We start from the raw sequence: 21,569 nt of genomic DNA, 5'->3' as shown, positions 1-21,569 counted from the left end.
CATACATACCATAACTTTCTCAGTTACTCATCTGTGGTTGCTTCTAGGTTTTGGCTATTACAAATTGTGCTGCTAAGAACATAGGTATACACAACTCTTTTTGGATGGGTGTGTTTGTTTCCTTAGGATATGTCTCCAGGAGAGGAATTGCCAGGTCATAGTGTAGATCCATTTCTAGCCTTCTGAGAATTCTCCAGACTGCTTTTCACAGGGGTTGAACCAATTTACATTCCTACAAGCAGTGCAGGAGTGTTCCTTTGTCCATAACCTCTCCAGCATTGTTGTTACTGTCCTTTCTGATGTAAGCCATTCTCACAGGAGTTAAGTGATGCCTCATTTTTGTCTATTTGCACTTCTCTGACAATCAGTGACTTGGAGTGTTTTTTAATATATTTGTTGTCCTTCTGGATCTCTTCTTACATTTTGCCACACAGAGAAGTAAACTCCAAATAGATCAAGAAGTTGGATGTTAGACCAAAAACTATCAAATACAGAGAGGAAAATATTACAGAACTCTGTTCCATATAAATTGTATAGTCATTATCAATGATACAAATCCAATTGTAAAGGAAGTTTACCTTTATATTTGTAATAATCTATTATGCACTTAAAACATTCAAATATTAAATTGCTTTAGACTACCATTTTTAAAGGTGAATATGTAGCTTGATTTTTTGAATTCTTACAATGTAATTATTGATAGGACTGGCACAATTACCATCCTTTTTTACAAATGTAAATATCACCCACCCTATTTAAGTATCAGTTTCAGTATTTAAAATATTATTTTTTCCCTTTTGGAAGCTTTCCTTTTCTTTAGATATTCTGCAAGTAGCTATACAACCATATGGCTTAAATGAAGAGAAAAAGAAGAGTACTTTTCTGGAGAGTCATATGATTGTGATTCTTTTCACCTGTAATTATCCACTAAAACAGTATTAAGTAGTAAAGTGTAGTAGATTAGTCAAAACAGATTTTTTAAATTTAATAATGGTCAAAAAGACTATAGAATAAGGGGTACAATTCTACACAATTCCCACTACCTGAGTTCCATATCCCATCCCCTCAGTTGGAAGCTTTATTATTCTTTATTTCTCTAGGAGTATGGAACAAAGATCTTTATGGGGTGCAGAGGTGGAAGGTCTGGCTTCTGTAATTGCTTCTCTGCTGGACATGGGCATTGGTAGGCCGATCCATATCCCATCCTGTTTCTATCTTTCTCTAGTGGGGCAGGTATCTGGGGAGGTGGGGTTCCAGGACACATTGGTGAGGTTATCTACACAAGGAAGTCAGGTTGGCATCATGTTAGCATCTACAACTTGGTGGCTGAAAAATATTAAGATATAAAGCAGAACAAATTGTTTAATAATGAGGAACCTAAAGGTAGGAATACAGCAGATGAGATTTGGGGTCTCCCTTTTGAAAAAAGCTAATAGGTTTATTTTAAGTATATTCCAAGGGGGCACATGACTTTACAGATTATGCCTTAGCTCAAGAGTTAACATACAGGTGGGTTAAAGATACTGTCTAGGGAGGTGGTGTCAGAGTTGGGAATAGGACTAGAAAGCTAAATCAGGGAAGAGAGTAGTTCCCAAATATGGGAAAAGTATATAAATACCATTAACTGTAAGATTTTTGATGCAGAATTGATGTCAGTGGACAGCTATCCCTGGGCCAGTTTTCTCACTCACACATTTTAGAGAAAAAAATAAGAAACGAATGTTACAAAATCATGCTCCATCATACATGGGGTTTCTTTGGTGCCATCCATGGTGCTCCCATGTAGTGCTGATGTTCAGACCCAGTATTCTTAGCATGCTGAAGTGTCACTTTATCTGGTGAGTTATGTACTTGTCTTTAAAATTGTTTTGTTTTAAGTATACAATTTGAAAAGAGACATAATGGTTCACCTAAAACATACAGTTGTATAAACCAACATTACCTCAATAAAAATAATAACATTTAGCTCCTACATCAAATCTTTCTGTCATACCCTTATATTAAGTTACTTATTTGGATATTTTTCTTAACTTAGCCTGAATCCTTTTTCTATCCATTCTTGTCTTTATGGCCAATTGATTTTTTCAACAAGGACATTTCAGTAAGTAAGTTCAAGGAAGTAAAAACAATATTTTAGTCAAAAGGCTGACAGTTGAAGAGAACAACCTTTTCCAATTTGAGGTGAATTGATAGAGATGGACTGATAATCGGTTGAGGGTCTCCAACTATTTGAGCTCCTTTTTGCTAAAGTCTCCAAATAAATTCTTAATGAAAGATTGGGACAGTGGATAACCACATAAAAATATATGAAATTGGGCCCTTTTCTTACACCATACGTAAAAATTCCATTTCTTTTAATTGTGTGTGTGTGTGTGTGTGTGTGTGTGTGTGTGTGTGCGCGTGCGCACTGTTCATCATGTGAAGGGTACATTGTTTCCATTTTTTCAATTATGATTAAAGCTGTTGTAAACATTCACATTTTTACATGGATATGAGTTTCAGTTCATTTGTGTACATGCATAGGAACCATGATTGCTGAATTGCATGGTAATATTATGTTTACCTTTTTTTAAAAAAAATATTTATTTTCCCTTTTGTTGCCCTTGTTTTGTTGTTGTAGTTATTAATGTTGTTGATGTCGTCGTTGTTGGGTAGGACAGAAATGGAGAGAGGAGGGGAAGACGGGGAGAGAAAGAGAGACACCTGCAGACCTGCTTTACTGTCTGTAAAGCAACTCCCCTGCAGGTGGGGAGCCAGGGCTCGAACTGGGATTCTTATGCTGGTCCTTGGGCTTCGCATAACGTGCGCTTAACCTGCTGCGCTACCACTTGATCCCCTATGTTTACATATATATATATATGAAGTGTCAAAACTTCTTCTGAAGAGAATATTCTATTTTTGTATTCCCAACAGCAATGAATAAGAATAATTTTTCCATATTCATCAAAATGTCTGGTGGGGCCAACGAGGTAGCTCACTTGGATCCTGTACTTGCTCAAGCCTGGCCCCCATCTTACTAAAGGAATCTTTGGTTAGGTGGTGTCTACCTGTCTCTCTGTCTCTGACCATCTACCTAAAAAAGTCAGCCTGGAGTGGTAAAGCCCTAGTGACAACAACAATAACATAATGTGTTTGGTGTTATCAGTGTTTCGGATTTTAATCATTTTGATAGGTATGCATATGGTAGCTTTATTGTTTCAATTTGTAATTCCCTAATGACTGATAATAAACTATTTTTTCATAAGACTATTTTTTTTAATCTTTAGAACTTCATTGAGTAATGATATGCTTCTCAGTACTGTGCTTAGACTCTTGGAGAGACCTCATAGTGAGTTTTCTATGGTCTTTCTTTGATAGCCCCTTTATATCTAAAATTCCCTGGAGTCTTTCTGGTTTATTTCTGTCGTTTTGAGTTGTGATGTTCTGAAGATTGCTTTTGTTATTTCCCTGCTCTTTGTGTATTTATTGTGCTTCTTATTGCTGAGCCAACAGTTGGTGCTACTATTACAATTACTAGATTTCACTTTATTAGGTGGTGGGGTTGGGATTATGTTTCTTGTTATTCCCTCAGTTCTTGTATACTCTGTGTAGAGTGTAGATATGGCTTCTCTGTAGAATTTCGATCTGAATTCAAGACATAGGGGTTTACTACTAGGTGGCAGTTGTGTTTGAAGAAGCAGGGTTCAGTTTACCATTTGGCCATCAACTGCTGCCTATTACCTTTTATCTGCCAGGTGCCAGCTGCCACCAATTACCTTTCTGTATGTCTGCCTTAGTTTGGGGAGGTAGACCAGACTGGTCAGGTAAATCCCCTGCTATTGTGGTGTCACTACGCCACCAGTTCAGCAAACTCTCATTCCAGAGGCCATGGGCCAAAGCTTAGAGGTCATCCCCTCTCAACAATCAGCACCATGCACAGCCTTGAGTGCTATTTTTGCTCAGAGGCAAAATGGTGCTATTTGTTGCAGAAGCTCTCAACCTCTGGGTGATGAGTTTGAGTCCTGTGCCCCTTCTCACCCCATCCATGCACACAAGTACCCACCTCAAGCCTCAGGGTCTGCAGATGTCCCAGCTTCAGTTTAGTGAGGCTTGTAGATTTGATGGCTGTCAATCTTTGTTGTTTGGGGATGGTGGGAGGGAGAGTCTTTGCTGTTCACTGTTAGTCCGTAGCCACACGTCTTGGAAGTCAGCCCCGTAAGACTATTTTTTATCATGTTTTATATCTTCTTTGGTGAGGCCTCTGTCCAGATCTTTTGTCCAGTTTTTAGTTGACTCATTTTTTAAAATATTCATTGTTTTTTAGGTAGAGACAGAGAGGTAGAGAGACACTGAAAGAGACCACAGCATCAATGCTTCCCTCAGTGTGGTGGAGGCAGAGATCAAACCTGGGTTGCACACATGGCAAAGCAGTGCACTTATCCAAGTGAGCTGCTTGGATAAGTGCTTCATAATTTTTGAATATATTTTCTTTTGTTTATAAAATTAAATAACTGGACCTCCTCAGAGACATTTCTGTGTTGACTATTTTTCTTCCTTCCCCCTTTAAAATTTTTATTTATAAAAAGGAAACACTGACAAAAACCATAGGATAAGAGGGGTACAACTCCACACAGTTCCTACCATCAGAGTTCCGTATCCCATCCCCTCCCCTGACAGCTTTCCTATTCCTTATCCTTCTGGGAGTATGGACCCAGGGTCATTATGGGGTGCAGAAGGTAGAATGTCTGGCTTCTGTAATTGCTTCCCTGCTGAACATCGGCATTGTTTTTTTTTTTTTTTTTTAACTTGGCTTCCTCTGATCACCCTTTATGGTGAGGCAGTATAAAATAGTGGTTGGGAGCCTGGCATTGGTGCAACCAGTTGTTGAGCGTACCTATTACAATACAGTGCTCAAGGCCCTGGGCCCCACCTGCAGTGAGGAAGTTTTGAGAGTAGTGAAGTAGTGCTGCAGGTGTCTCTCTTTCTCCCCCTTTAAATATCTCTGTCACCATCAAATAATTTTTGATTAATTATCACTATATTGACAAGTGATTAATAAATAAATTAAACTGCAGTGTGCTTTGGCTTTTCTGCTTTCGAAGTCAGCCAGCGTGACAGAGACCTTCTGATCCATTTCTTTCCTGGGCAAGTGCATAACCCTATTTACACATGCATACTTCTCAGTATCCTAAGGATATTTTGGACCTTTAATAGTTACATATGGCCATCTGCTTCTCCAGGTCTTGCTTTTACATTTTTACCTTGTATCTCATATGCTGCAAACTGAAATCATAAGGTTAGGCAGGTAGGTTGTTACTAGCAGATTGCTATGGTTTTCCTGTAATGCCCCAGGAGAAGCCAGAAAGAGAGAAATGAAAGAGCTAAATTCCTAACCAAATCACTCTGGGAATGGGGATTTTGTAGGGAGCTGCCAGTTTTGTAAAATATTAACTGTGTGCTAGAGGTGAGACTTTCAAAGCTGAATATGGGCCTCAGATCACATCAAATCGATGTGTTTACGGTCAACAGTATTTATACACCTTTCCCATATTTGGGACCTACTCTCTTCCCTCGTTCAGCTTTCTGGTTCTTTATCCAGGCATGACATCATCTCCCCAGACAATAATTTGGATCCACCTGCATATCAGATTTCAGGCTCAGGGAAAAAATAAAGAAAAAACTAGTATATCACAGGCCCTTTGAAATATAATTAAAATATGCCTACTAGCTATCTACAAAACAGAGACTCCTCCAACTCTTCATCTGCACTACTCCAGCCTTTAGGTTCATAACTAGTCAACAATTTGTTTGGCTTTGTATGTTAACTCTCTTTTCAGTCACAAGGTTCCAGATGCCAGCATGATGCCAACCAGACTTCCCTGGACACACAACCCCACCAATGTGTGGTGGAGCTCAATTCCCCAGAACCCCGCCCCACTAGGGAAAGAGAGAGGCAGGTTGGGAGTATGGATCGACCTGTCAATGCCCATGTTCAGCGGGGAAGCAATTACAGAAGCCAGACCTTCTACCTTCTGCATCCCACAATGACCTTGGCCCATACTCCCAAAGGGATAAAAACTAGGAAAGCTATCAAGGGAGGGGATGGGATACAGAGTTCTGGTGGTGGGAATTGTGTGGAGTTGTACCCCTCTTATCCTATGGTTTTGTCAGTGTTTCCTTTTTATAAATAAAATAAAATAAAAGTTTCCAAAAGAACAGTTGACTGTCAGAATTCTGGCTTTCCTGCCTGACACACTTTATAGTTTAGGAGGGAGGGGGTATGGAGATAGCCTTAAGTTAAAACTTCATAGACTCTGCTGTCTTTCTTGATATTCATTAGTTTTACTTGAATCGATTTATTTTGGGTTCATTCCGGGTCTTTAGTTAATTTGCAGTGTTTTGGAATGTTTTTCTAATGTTTCCTCAGTACTTTGTTGCAGATAGGTTCAGTGAGATCCTAAGATTTGCTGTTCCATATGTTGGTTTGATGCCATCTTTAATTTTGAAGGGGAAACTCTTTCTCTTTGAGACCCTGTTTTGTTTATTTTTTCACTATGAAAGTAATTGGAGGAACTACCTCCACTTAATTTTTTCCTGAATTATGATTTTTAAATATTTTTGTTATTAATGATTTAAAGTGGGCTTATACAATTGTAAGGTTTAAGGGCTTAGTTTCCCATCCATATATGTGTATGTGTACAATTCACTGCACCCACCACCAATGTGCCTTTATACCTCTTTCCCTATGATAACCAACATAGTTTTCATAAAATCAAAAATGATTTGGTCACAAATTTTTGTAAGTTTCTTGGCTTTAGCTGTCTCTCTCTATCCAGTCACTGGTTGATGGGCATTTAGGTTGCTTCTGTGTTTGAACTTTTGTGAACAGTGCATCTGTGGATATCAGACATCCTTTCAAATTAGTGTTTTCATGTCCTTTGGATATATACATTGGATTAATATTGTTGGATTATATATTGTTTGCATTTTTCTTTAAGGACTCTGATAACTTGCTCTGATATTGTGTGTGTGTGTATATATATATATATATATATATTGCATATAGTGTTTTATACATTATAGATGATATTTTAGTGCCTTTTAATCTACAGGTACTTTTAAGAATATATCTCAGACTATTATATTTTCTCTTTTTTAGGTTTCTACTAGTTCTGATTCTACAGACACATCTAGTGGTATTTATGTACAGTCATCGACATGTCAGAGAGACTGCAGTACAACTGTGAATACTGAAGCTTTAATGACTGTATTTCACCCACAGAATTTGGAGACTCTTAATTCCAAAATGGTAGGAAAACAAAATACTCAAATATATGGAACTGAAACAAGTGATACACTAGAAGATCCCCCAGATGAAAACTCTACTTTCCAGGATCTAAAAGGCTTTCCACCAACTACTACAGTGTGACTTCTTTATAGTTTCATTATTAAAAAAAAAGAAAGGACTATTGTCAAGAATTATGCAGGGAGGGGATGGCTCACCCAGTAAATTACACACTTTACTATGCCCTAGAGCCTGGGTTTGAGCCCCCAACCACTACTTCAGAAGAGTCCACTAGGAGTGGAGGAATCACACAGGCACAGAACCCCAACAACAAGCCTAATGACAAATAACGTATGTAATGAAAATTGAACGTTGGATTTTATTAACATTCATTTTTATCATAAAATTGAAGTGTTTGGGGGAGAATAATCATTCAGAACTTTACCTTCTAAGGATCATGCTTCTCCTGGTGGAGGAGATAGCATAATGGTTGTGTAAATAGACTCTTAATTCCTGAGGCTCCAAAGTCCCAGGTTCAATTCCTCACACTACCATAAGCCCGAGCTGAGCAGTGCTCTGAGGAAAAAAAAAAAAAAAAAGGATAGTGCTTCTTCCATCTTACATAGATTTACCTAAGAAATAAAATAATAAATTAAAACTGATGTGCTCAAATGAGAACATGAAAGATGATGGTGACCTGGGACGTGATTCAGTGGGTAGGTCATCGGACTCTCCATTATGAGGTCATTATTCTAATGCTGAGCATCGTATATGCCAGAGTGATGCTCTGGTTCACTCCCTCCCTCTCTTTCTTTAATAAGTCTTTTTTAATAGATGATGACAAGGGCACAGTGTTTGCTCCCTCTGTGAATACCTATTTTGAGATTATTATTTATTTACATTGGCGGTGTGTCATAGTGAAGACAGTGATCAAGTACTTGAAAGAAGTTAATTTTTGTTTTGTTGCTTCATTTTTTAAAATATATAACAGTTGAAAGAAAAGATGAAGGAACAGTCATGGAATATCCTGTTTGCAGAATGTGGACGTGGTGTTAGCATGTTTCGGACCAAAAAGACTCGAGATCTGGTTGTAAGAGGGATTCCAGAGACCTTAAGAGGAGAGCTCTGGATGCTTTTTTCAGGTATCGTATTTTTCACCTTATTCATTTAATGGGCATTAACTCATTAAGTGAGCCCCTTCTAGTAGTTATGCATTAAGCTAAATAAAAATAATTACAAAATGTCTAGCACAGTGTCTTGTCATTTTGGACAAGTCAGAAAGTAAAAGGTAGCCAAAGAAACTGACCTGTATTTCCACACACCCATTGTCTGGAAGACAGCTGTGCTCACCACTATACCACCAATGCCTGCTACATCCTTTGTCTGAACAAATTAGTTTATTAGGCAAAATATGGCTCTTGGTGAGGGATCGACTTTCTTTAGTATCAAAGGAAATTTAAGGGAGAAAAGATAGTTCATGAAAATGTTAATCTGTTGGGTGAGATTAGTATGCTGATTTTTAAATTGTATTTATTTATTTAAAAAGGATACATTAACAAAACCATAGGATAAGAGGGGTACAACTCCACACAATTCCCACCACCAGATCTCCGTATCCCATCCCCTCCCCTGATAGCATAAGTTGAGTGTGAAACATTTCTTTTTTTGTACTCCGATACCATTTGAGCTTAAAGATAATTCAATCATTGATATACATGTATGAAAATAGTAACTTTATTATATTCTTCTTGTGTTGTGTGTTAATGGATTCACCTCTACAGGTGCTGTTAACGATATGGCTGCTAATCCTGGCTATTATGCTGAAGTGGTTGAAAAGTCCTTAGGGACCTGTAACTTGGCTACTGAGGAAATTGAACGTGATTTACGTCGTTCCCTGCCTGAGCACCCAGCCTTTCAGAGTGACACTGGGATATCTGCTCTGAGGCGGGTGCTCACTGCTTATGCCTATAGGAATCCCAAAATTGGATACTGCCAGGTATGATTTCATATGTACGAGCTCAGCTGTGGGCATATTCCAAATGATAAAGTCATATGAAATTTTAAAAATATGCAAATTTGAAAGTTGTGGCAATAAGGATAAAGACTAGGCTGAAATTGATAATTATTAGTCAAAGTAGGATGGTAATGGAAATACTTAGAATTGTTTTTTTATTAATTCATTTTTTTCTCTTGCATTAACACATATTTATTGAATTCCTTCTCTGTAAGAGATGCTATGCTAAGTGTTTAAGGCTGTGAAGATGAATCACATAAGAATCCTGCCCTTTAAAAGTATATAAACCAGACTTGCATGCCTGATGCCTCAGAGACTCTACCGGATTCAATCCCTAGCACCCCCATGTGGCTGAATTGAGGTGTCCTTTAGTTAATCTTTCTTCTCTCCTTTCTCTTCTCTTCTCTTCTCTTCTCTTCTCTTCTCTTCTCTTCTCTTCTCTTCTCTTCACTTCTCTTCTCTTCTCTTCTCTCCTCTCCTCTCCTCTCCTCTCCTCTCCTCTCCTCTCCTCTCCTCTTCTCTTCTCTTCTCTTCTATCTCTCAATCAAAAATAAATACAGATTTAAAGTATATAGGTCAAGTGGGTATTAAAAATATCCATTAACAACCAAAAGCAAATTAATAGAGAGATATAAAGTCTCACTATTCCTTATAATAAGAAATCATTTTCATCTGGAAGAATCAGAGATGGGAGAGGAAGTATTTAAAGATCCTGAAAATTGGTGAATTTTTGGATGTATAGATATGGCATGAAAGGGCACACACAGGATCATAGGAAATTTAGGGTAAATGAAGTGAAGTTGCCGGAGGCAAAAAAAAAAGGTAGAGGGTGGTCTGGAATATAGCTCAGCATTGAGAGTGCACACTGTGTATATATGAGGCCCTTGGGTTTGCTATGTGGCATCTGCCCTTCACCCCCTAACCCCCCAAAAATAATAAGGTGTACTGGATAGGTTATCAGTTTGAATTTTGTTTTGTCAGTACTAGAGGAAAGATTGGAAAATACTTTAGTAGCAGACACCATTATTAGAGTATGCTGTATTACTAATTCAAATCATCTTGGACATATTGGAAATTTAAAGTAAGGAACAGGGGAGAAGGTGATTCAAGTCAGTGTATAGTTCGCCTTCATGTGATTATCCAGGGATTTAGACTGATAGCAGTTTCTGTCATCTTCAAAATGTGCCTTCCAAGTTCTCGTTTAGCATCATTATTACTACTCACTCAGTAAAGGAGAGAACAGGAGGAAGCAAGTGTGGGAAGTTTGCTTAGTTACATAGTAACAACATTTATAATTTGGGGTAATACCAAACACTTTTTAGCATGTGTGACTATCTTGATTTCACCAAGCAACTCTTCTTTTCTTTCCTTTTTTAAATTACAGTTAAATCCTAGTAAATGTAAAGTGATATCATTTTTGACATATAATTCTCTAATATGCTTTTTGTCCATTTGTATGTCTAAGGAGAAATCTTTTCAAATTTTGTTCATTTTTCTAAATTGGATGAGTATTATTATTTTATTACTAGTCTTATGTTGTAATCTCTCTTTTTGTACAATTATTTAATTAATTAATTATTTTTTTAAATTTTTATTATCTTTATTTATTGGATAGAGACAGCCAGAAATTGAGAGGAGGAGAGGAAATAGAGAAGGGGAGAGACAGAGAGACACCTGCAGACTTGCTTCACCTCTCGCAAAGATTTCCCCCTGAAGGTGGGGACTGGGCTCTTGAACTTGGGTCCTTGTGCACTGTAACATGTGCACTCAACCAGGTGCGCCATCACCCAGCCCCTAATCACTGTCTTTTTTAAACCTTTTTTTTTTTTTTTTTTTGCCAGAGCACTGCTTAGCTCTGGCTTATGGTGGTGTGGGAGATTGAACCTGGGACCTAGAAGCCTGGGAGCCTCAGGCATGAGAGTAGGTTTGCATAACCATTATGTTATCTCCCTTACCCTCTCTTTTAAAATGTTTTTATTATCTTTATTTATTTATTGGACAGAAACAACCAGAATTCAAGAGGGAAGGGAGTGATGAAGTGGAAGAGAGACACCTGCAACACTGCTTCACCACTTGCAAAACTATCCCCCCTGCAGATAAGGACCAGGGGCTCGAACCCAGTAATGTGCATACAGCTGGGTGAGCCACCACCTGGCCCCAGTTGTAATCACTCTCTGTGTACTCTAGACACTAATTCCTTATCACAGATACAATATTTGGATATTTTCCTGCTCTCTGTGTTGCTTTTTTTTCACTTTCTTGAAAGTGCCCATTGAAGCCCAAAAGTTAGATTTTATGTAGTCTAGTGTATTTTTCTTTTGTTGTATGTGGTTTTGATGTTGTATCTAAGAAGTCATAGCCTAATCCAAGATCGCAAAGGTTTACTCATATTTTAAATTTTTTATTTGTAAAATGGAAACACTTACAAGACCATAGAATAAGAGGGGTACAATTCCACACAGTTCCCACCACCAGAACTACTCATGTTTTATTCTAAGAGTTCTGTAGGTCTAATGACTGAAGTCTCAAAAATCATTGTATACTAATTTTTATGTATGCTAATGGTGACTTCATTCTTTACTTGTAGATAAGATAAGCACATGCCCCATTGCTAAAAAAAAATCTTTTACATACTGAATTACCCTGGCAACACACTGTTGGAAAGCACTTAAACATAAATGTTAGACCTGATTTCTTTTTATTTTTTATTTTTTTTAGTTTTTTTTTTTATTTAAGAAAGGATTAATTAACAAAACCATAGGGTAGGAGGGGTACAACTCCACACAATTCCCACCACCCAATCTCCATATCCCAGCCCCTCCCCTGATAGCTTTCCCATTCTCTATCCCTCTGGGAGCATGGAACCAGGGTCATTGTGGGTTGCAGAAGGTAGAAGGTCTGGCTTCTGTAATTGCTTCCCCGCTGAACATGGACGTTGACTGGTTGGTCCATACTCCCAGTCTGCCTCTCTCTTTCCCTAGTAGGGTGGGTGTCTGGGGAAGCTGAGCTCCAGGACACATTGGTGGGGTCTTCAGTCCAGGGAAGCCTGGCCAGCATCCTGATGGCATCTGGAACCTGGTGACTGAAAAGAGAGTGAACATACGAAGCCAAACAAATTGTTGAGCAATCATGGACCTAAAACTTGGGATAGTGGAGAGGAAGTGTTAGGGAGGTACTCACTGCAAACTCTAGTGTACTTCTGCTTTCAGGTATATATTTTGCAGTAGTTTATGGATACGTGTGAACATAAGCTCTCTCTCACAGAAACTGGTGTATATCTAGGTTTCGGGACTTCGTTAGAAAGTGAACCACCTGAGATGACATTAGAGTATACTATGAAAGGGAAGGTCTCACCCGAGTAATGAAGCTGAAGGGTTGTCATTCCACACCTGAAGTCTCTGGACACAGTCTGAAGTGAAGCATGTTGAGGTGGCAATCGTTGCATTGGTTAGGTTGTGATCGGCGGATGCAATATTATTTGATATGGATTGGGAGAGGCATACGGGAAAGTGGGCCCTATCCAAGGGTTCCAGGACTGGGGGAAGTAGAGGCTCTATAGTGGAGATGTGAGGTTCCTGCTGTCTTAGGGTTCCAAAAGACAATCGATAGTTAATGTTATCATCACATTATTTGTTGTGTTAACTTTGAAAAGTCCTTTTGTTAGGGTTTGCTGTACAGTACCCAGTATCTTGTAGATAGCTGTGCTATTGGATGCTTCTGATCTACTTGGTCTAGGCTTTTGAGAGAGTCCGCATATCAAATACACAGCCTATATATTAAAAAGATTCAGTTTGTGTTTTGAAAAACTTTGAGACATACAATTGATTTCCCCCCTCTCATATTAATTAACTAGTGATTTATATGTCTACATTTTGCTAGGAGTGTACATAAACACCATTCCCACCACCAAAAGACTGTGACCCATCCTTCCCACCCACTCCCACCCCCCACTGGCCCAGGAAGCTGCATGTCTACCCCTCACCACAGGGTTTTTACTTTGGTGCCCTACTTACAATTTGGTCAGGTCCTGCTTTTAGTTTCCCTTTCAGATCTTCTTACTCAACTTCTGTTGATGAGTGGGCTCATCCCATACTCATCTTTATCTTTCTGACTTCGCTCACTTAACATAATTCCTTCTAGCTCTGTCCAAGATGGGTCAGAGAAGGTGGGTTCATGGTTCTTGATAGCTGCATAGTATTCCATTGTGTATATATACCACAGCTTTCTCAGCCACTCATCTGGTGTTGGGCACCTGGGTTGCTTCCAGGTTTTAGCTATTATGAATTGTGCTGCTATGAATATAGGAGTACACACCTCTTTTTGGTTGGGTGTTATAGAGTCCTTGGGGTATAACCCCAGGAGAGGAATTACTGGATCATATGGAAGGTCCATATCTAGCCTTCTGAGAGTTTTCCAGACTGCTCTCCACAGAGGCTGTACCAATTTACATTCCCAGCAGCAATGTAAAAAGGTTCCTCTGTCACCACAACCTCTCCAGCATTTGTTGCTGCTGTCCTTTTTGATATATGCAATTCTTACAGGAGTGAGGTAGTATCTTAGTGTTGATTTAATTTGCATTTCTCTGACAATCAGTGACCTAGAGCAGTTTTTCATATGTTTTTTAGCCTTTTGGATCTCCTCTGTAATGAATGTTTTGTTCATATCCTCTGCCCATTTTTGGATGGGGTCATTTGCTTTTTTGTTGCTAAGTTTGCTGAGCTCTTTATATATTTTGGTGATTAGTTTCTTGTCTGATGTATGGCATGTGAAGATCTTCTCCCATTCTTTGAGGGGTCTCTTTGTTTGTTTAATAGTTTCTTTTTTTTTTCTTTTTTTTAAAATTAAAAAAAAATCTTTTATTTATTTATTCCCTTTTGTTGCCCTTGTTGTTTTATTGTTGTTGTCATCGTTGTTGGATAGGACAGAGAGAAATGGAGAGAGGAGGGGAAGACAGAGAGGAGGAGAGAAAGATAGACACCTGCAGACCTGCACCGCCTGTAAAGCGACTCCCTTGCAGGTGGGGAGCCGGGGTTCGAACCAGGATCCTTATGCCGGTCTTTGTGCTTTGCGCCACCCGCGCTTAACCCGCTGCGCTACAGCCCGACTCCCTGTTTAATAGTTTCTTTGGATGTGCAGAAGCTTTTCAATTTGATGTAGTCCCATTGGTTTGTTTCTGCTTTAGTCTTCCTTGCAATTGGGTTTGATTCATCAAAGATGTCCTTGAGGTGTAGGTGGGAAACTCTTTTACCAATGTTTTCCTCTAAGTATTTGATTGTTGCTGGTCTGACATCTATAGACCTGATTTCTTAAATCAAAGTTGTATTCTGTTGATCATTATCTGCAGTTTTTTGTTTTTTTTGTTTTTTTTTTGCCACCGGAACACTTGCTGGGGCTTGGTGCCTGTACAACTCCACCATTCTCAGTGACCACATTTTTTTATTTCTGATTTGATAAAAGGAGAGAGAGGGAGAGAGAGAGAGAAGAGGAGAGAGACCCAGCTCCTCATCTGCAGAGGAGTCACTTCACAAGCGGTGAAACAGGTCTACAGATGTCTATCTTTCTCTCCCCCTCCCTGTCTTGCCCTTCTCTCTCCATTTCTCTCTGTCCTATCTAACAACGACGACATCAACAACAATAATAACAACTACAACAGTAAAACAAGGGCAACAAAAGGGAATAAGTAAATAAAATGGATCCTAAAAAAAAGTAGGAGAGAGAGGAGAGGAGAGAGACAGCTGCAGCACTGCTTCACCTCTTGTGAAATTTATCCCATGTAGGAGGTAACCTAGGGCTTAAACTGGGGTCATTGGGCATGATAATGTGTACACTATACTAGTGTACTACCACTCACCCCCTTATATTTATATTCTTTTGTTTGTTTGCTTACTAGGGAAGTAGGGGGCAACAAGACAGTTGTTACATGAGTATTCCTGTTTCTCATCTTGTTCATACTGTCTTGTTCATTATGGCTGTGCAAAAAGGTTTAAAGTCAGGAAATGTGAATTCTTTAATCTTTATTTTCCATTATTTACTTGGTTCATCTGGAACTCATGAAACTTCAGGTGAATTTTAGACTTAGCTTCTTAATTGTTTCATTGACACTGTATAACAACTTGTAGGATTATTGTATATTAACAATATTAAATTTTCTAGTCAGTGAAAGTGAGAAAATTTTCTTTTCCTTATGTCCTGTAACTCTGTTGAGCTTCTTAGATCTACTAGTATATGAGTAGGTTCCTTAGGATTTTCTTTGTTTAAGACCATGAAATTGGAATATATTGGTTCTACTTGGCATTTCACACTGGGTACCTTTTTTTTCCATGCCTAATTGGTAAGACCTAGAACTTTTTCAGTATAGTGTTGAATAGAACCCATGAGAGTGCCTTCCACTGTATTTATCATAGTGGAAAGCAACCAGTCTCTTTCATCAGTAAGTGTGGTATAAATTGTGAGGAAACACTGACAAGAACCATAGGATAAGAGGGGTACAACTCCACACAGTTCCCACCACCAGAACTCTGTATCCCATTCCCTCCCCCTGATAGCTTTCCTATTCTTTATCCCTCTGGGAGTATGGACCCAGGGTTATTATGGGGTGCAGAAGGTGGAAGGTCTGGCTTCTGCAATTGCTTCCCTGCTGAACATGGGCGTTGGCAGGTTGATCCATACTCCCAGCCTGTTTCACTTTGAGTGTACTTGCTTTATCATGCACCTGGCCTCCATCCTAGTGAAAGACACTTTGGTGTTGTGTTGTCTTTTCTTCTGTCTCTATCTTTCGGTCTGACAAAGTAGACCTGATGCTGTGAAGCCCTATGATAAAAACCAATTGGGGAAAAGGATAGTGAAGAAAAAATATAAACTATTTCATCTTGATAATAGTGGCGATCTTTAGGTAGGTAGGATATAGAAAGTTTAATTTTTAAAAAAATATTTATTGAATAAAGGTAGAAATCAAGAGAGGAGAAGGAGATCAGACAGAGAGACACCTGCAATACTGCTTCACAGGTCATGAACTTTCCCTCCAGCAATTGAAGACTGGGGGCTTGAACCTGGGTCCTTGTGAATTGTAACATGTACATTCAACAGGGTGTTCCACCACCCAGCCCAGGAAGTTTACTTTTCTTTACACCTTTATATTTATTTCAAATTTTGTACATTAAAGGTTCAATATTTTAAAAATAAAGACTTAGGCCAAATGTTATATAATGCTAATGACCTAATAAAAACAAATGGAAGTATTGATGTAACATTTGTATGAAGATAGGTTGTAAAAAGAAAAACATTGTGATAGAATGGAAAGGTTAAAGAAAATCTAAAAGATATTTCATGAGATTAAATTCTGGGGTATGAAAACTAACTATGTAAACAGATGAGTTTTAAGCATGATCAACATTAGGATTCAATGGAGGGGGAAGATATTTAGTTTTTAACACAACTAAGGGATGTTGTCCTGTAGATAGTTGAGAATAGAGATGGTGCTGGTGAAATTATTCACCTGGATAGTGTGCTGCTTTGCCATGTGTGTGGCCCAGGTTCAAGCCCAGTCTCCACCACATTGAATGAATCTTCAGTGTTATGCTCTCTTTCACTCTCTTTCTCTGGCTCTGTCTCTGTCTCTAAAAGAAGCAAGAAAGAAAACAGAGATGAAATGTGTTTCTCCAATTTTAGTGTACTCTTGAAAATTATTTCCCCTGATTTTTTAATAGTTAAAATATTTTAACCTATTGAAATTGAATAGCCTAAATTTGATAAACTTTCTTTATTATGTAACATGTTCATGATATTACTGATTAATTTTTCTAGAATTTACTATATAAAATAACTAATTAACAAATGTTGCCATGATTTCACTGTGCATTGCTTCCAGCTGCCTCAGTTCTTATGTTCTTATGTTTTCATTGTTATTAGTCTTATAGTTGTTACTATGTTTGAAGGAAAAATGTGATTACCCAAGCAATATTATGTTTTTTTAATTTTTCCACAAATTTTAGGCAATGAACATTTTGACTTCAGTGTTGCTTCTATATGCAAAAGAGGAAGAAGCTTTTTGGCTTTTGGTTGCTGTTTGCGAACGAATGTTGCCTGATTATTTTAATCGTCGAATCATTGGTAAACACACATGTATATGTATATAAACATGTATTTCTTGCCTAAACAATTTAATAGCTGTTTACTAATCAAATGAAAGCATTGATAGAGTTTTTAAATATAAAGTATATAAAACACAAACAGTATCAAAATATACACTGACATGTCCAAAAGAGTTTTTTCTTTTTTTTGATATGTAATATATTGTTAGAAAGATTATTTAATATTTTTTAAAATGCACTTGTTTCTTAATGAAATATAATTTTACCATCTGCATTGCTTAGTCAGTGGTGATTTGAAGTAACTAGAGTCACTGGGATATGTTTAATAGTTTCTTGATGAGTAGTGGGTTTTAATCACATTTATATGAACTGTATAGACAGCTGCTCAGTTTAAAAGTAAGATGTATGTTCTTGGTTTGCTAACTGTATAATATGTTTTTCATTCATTAAATATTTACATATATAATTCTTGACCTTAAAACTATAGATGGTCTCTCCTTTCTTTTTTTTTTTTTTAGTATTTATTTATTTATTCCCTTTTGTTGCTCTTGTTGTTTTATTATTGTAGTTATTGTTGTTGTTGTTGGATAGGACAGAGAGAAATGGAGAAAGATGGGAAGACAGAGAGGGGGAGAGAAAGATGGACAACTGCAGACCTGCTTTACAGCTTGTGAAGCGACCTCCCTGCAGGTGGTGAGCTGGGGGCTGGAACTGGGACCCTTACACCAGTCCTTGCATTTTACGCCATCAGCGCTTAACCTGCTACGCTACCGAATGGTGACCTGGATTGAAATTGAGACTTTATCCCTATAAGTGAACACTCTACAATTGAATCACCTCCCCAACCACTTCTTTTTTTTTTTTTTTTTTTTTTTTTTTGGATCCCTGGGTTTTCTTTCTTTTATTTCCAAGATTTTTAAAAAGTTTTTATTAATAGTGGTTCATACCATTATAAATAAGTTTCACATCACACCCACCTCCAAAGTTTTGTGTCCCTATTCTCCCAACAATAATCAACATAGTTCTCACAAAGTCATAGAGACTTCTTTTTTTTTTTTTTCAGGTTTATTTGTTTCAGTTCACTAGATTCCACATATGGATGAAAACAACCAGTTTCAAATGATGTCTTGTTTTTTTTTTTTTTTTCTGTTTGCAGTATCATACATGATCATCAAACTACTGCTAGAATGTTCACACCAGTTATTGCAAATTCAAAGCCCTGGGAGAACTTTCCCCCGGGCACTTACTCTAGGTCAGGGTTGGGCTGCCTGGTACAAGGCTGCATCCACACTGGGCAGGTTCAACAGCATAGGAGCCTTTCTCCAGACCATCAGTCTTTCCTTTCTTACCTTCATAAGTCTTTAGTGTCATGATCAGGTCATTACTATTTGTCTTTCATTATAGTTATTTGTGTTTTATTTTAAGTTCTACTTGATATTAAGCTATGCAAACATGAAGCCATTTCAATAATTGGTGTATCTCTTATAGCACTTATTAAAGGTTTTCTATAACTAGTACTCAATGCAGGATTGTGCAGATGAATTCGAATTAAGCTTTTGCGAGTGCTTCTTGATGTAGGACCCTACTAAGTGGACACACAGATGTGTGAAAGCTAAAAAAACAACTGGAGGAGTTCATAATTTACGAAAGAGAAATGGGACATATCAGTGTACTAGTAGAAGTAAAAAAAAAAAGTATCAAAACCAAGTCCTTTTGAAAGGGTTTCATTTGTTAAATTATTATCTTCTCCAGGTGCCTTGGTGGATCAGGCAGTCTTTGAAGAACTTATCAGGGATCATCTCCCGCAGCTAACAGAGCACATGACTGATATGACATTCTTTTCCTCAGTTTCTCTTTCATGGTTCCTCACACTTTTCATTAGTGTGCTGCCTATTGAAAGTGCAGTAAATGTTGTGGACTGTTTCTTCTATGATGGAATAAAGGCCATTTTACAACTGGGATTAGCAATACTTGACTATAATCTAGATAAACTGCTGACATGTAAAGATGATGCTGAAGCTGTGACAACTTTAAACAGGTACTTAAAAAATGGACTAACATATAAGTCTGGAGAGACAGTGAAAGATTATAGTATTTAATCCCTATTTTACAGATGAAGAAAGTGGAAAGTCTAAACAATTTTCCCAAGGTTATAAAACTAGTTGAATTAAAGAGCTAGACCAAAATCCAATCCTCTGTTTCTAAATAGAATATACAAGACTAAGTCAATTTGAGGCAAACCACTATGTGTATATTTATGTGAAAGCGATTTAAGGTGGGGTAATAGTAGTTGATAAGTGTTCAGTAAGGTAAATTGTCCCAGTTTCCAAGTGCTTTCATTCAGCTAACTTGACTTTTATATTCCCACTGCTTTTTCTGTAAATAATATTTTTCTACTAGAGAGAAGGAGAGTAGAGGATGTATGTATGTGCTAAATAAATGAGTATTTCAGTAATGTGTGTGACACATCAAATTTCCTCACATACAGAATAAAATGTGAACATTTCACTCTGATATTCAGAGCTCTCTGTGTTAGTGCCTCAATATATCTTTCTGAATTTATTTCTCCTCACATGCCTCTGTATATCCTGTTCTCTTTACTTATTTAGGCTATGTGTTACTTGCTAAGTATTCTGTGAGCCTATTTGTTCCTTTTACATTCTCTACCTTGCCTCTGAAAAGATTTGTTCAACATCCTCGTCTTCCAATGTATGCCCTTCTCCTTTCCAGCTGTCTTTATTTAGTTGTTGTTGTTGTGGTGGTGCAACACCAAGGATTGAACCTAGTGGCTCTCACATGTGCTATACCACTGAGCCACCTTCCATCCCAGTTTTTATTATATATATATATTCTATTTATTTACTTATAAAATGAAGGTATTGATAATACCATAGGATAAGAGGGTACAACTCCACACAATTCCCACCACCAGAACTCCATATCCCATCCCCTCCCATGATAGCTTTCCTATTCTTTATCCCTCTGGGAGTATGGACCCAGGATCATTATGGGGTGCAGAAGGTGGGAGGTCTGACTTCTGTGATTGTTTCCCTGCTGAACATGGGCATTGACAGGTTGATCCATATTCCCATCCTGCCTCTCTCTTTCCCTAGTGGGGTAGGGATCTGGGGAGGTGGGGCTCCAGACCACATTGGTGTGGTCATCTTCCCAGGGAAGTCAGGTTGGCATCATGATAGTGTCTGGGAACTGGTGGCTGAAAAATAGTTAAGATATAAGGCAGAACAAATTGTTGACTAACTATGAACCTAAAGACCAGAATACTGCAAATGAAGACTTGGGGTCTCCGTTTTGATAAAAGCTGGTAGGTCTATTTTGCGTATATTCCAAGGGGCCCATGACCTTACTAGTTTTTGTCTGAGCTTGATAATCTAAGCAGGTGACCTAAGTTATTGTCTGGGGAGATGGTGTCATAGTTGATAAAAAGGGTTAGGAAGCTGGATCAGGAAAGAGAGTAGCTCCCAAATATGGGAAAAGTATCTAAATATTGTTAACTATAAATCCCATAGATTTTATCTGAGGCCCATAGTCAGCACAGGAACCTATGTAACCTCTGCATCCCTGTAGATCTGATCTGGCATTCTGTGTTCATTTTTTAAAAATATTTATTTTAATTTATTTATTCTCTTTTGTTACCCTTGTTGTTTTATTGTTGTAGTTATTATTGTTGTTGTCATTGTTGGATAGGACAGAGAGAAATGGATAGAGGAGGGGAAGACAGAGAGGAGGAGAGAAAGATAGACACCTGCAGACCTGCTTCACCGCCTGTGAAGCGACTTCCCTGCAGGTGGGGAGCCGGGGTTCGAACCAGGATCCTTATGCCGGTCCTTGTGCTTTGCGCCACCCGCGCTTAACCCGCTGCGCTACAGCCCGACTCCCTCTGTGTTCTTTTATTTCATATTTTCATGAAAGAGACTGAAGGGAAGTGAAACAGGAAAAATAGCAAAGTAACACCCCACCACCCATGGAGCTCCCATTCAGTTTTGTCTTTGGTGCTCTACTGTTGTGGCAGGGATCAAATCCAGCTGTTGGTATGGAAGATAGCACAATGGTTATGCAAACAGGCTCTAAGGCTTGAGACTCCAAGGCCCCAAGTTCAAACCACCATAACCCAGAGCTGAGCAGTGCTCTGGTAAAATAAATAAATAAATAAATCCAGCTGTTTATACATGGAAGGCATGTA

General features: G+C 38.2%; 1 protein-coding gene and 1 non-coding gene across 2 annotated transcripts in view; one reads left to right on the top strand and one right to left on the bottom strand.

Annotated features, from left to right (window-relative positions):
* TBC1D8B (TBC1 domain family member 8B) overlaps nucleotides 1–21,569 on the top strand; it is an 81,540-nt gene that overhangs the window by 44,019 nt on the left and 15,952 nt on the right. Inside the window, exons 8-12 of the mRNA XM_007530616.3 lie at nucleotides 7,139–7,288; nucleotides 8,256–8,406; nucleotides 9,046–9,260; nucleotides 17,270–17,387; nucleotides 19,121–19,406. Coding sequence (XP_007530678.1) covers nucleotides 7,139–7,288; nucleotides 8,256–8,406; nucleotides 9,046–9,260; nucleotides 17,270–17,387; nucleotides 19,121–19,406 — 920 coding nt within the window. The remainder of the gene's footprint in view (nucleotides 1–7,138; nucleotides 7,289–8,255; nucleotides 8,407–9,045; nucleotides 9,261–17,269; nucleotides 17,388–19,120; nucleotides 19,407–21,569) is intronic.
* On the bottom strand, nucleotides 18,513–18,699 carry LOC132536070 (small Cajal body-specific RNA 16). Its single transcript, XR_009547751.1, has one exon. It is a non-coding gene; the product is annotated as a small Cajal body-specific RNA 16 (non-coding RNA).

Source organism: Erinaceus europaeus, chromosome X, assembly GCF_950295315.1.
Source record: "Erinaceus europaeus chromosome X, mEriEur2.1, whole genome shotgun sequence".
Classification (NCBI taxonomy): domain Eukaryota; kingdom Metazoa; phylum Chordata; class Mammalia; order Eulipotyphla; family Erinaceidae; genus Erinaceus; species Erinaceus europaeus.
The sequence above is the reverse complement of the archived record's forward strand: the minus strand, read 5'-3'. Positions and strand labels throughout refer to the sequence as shown.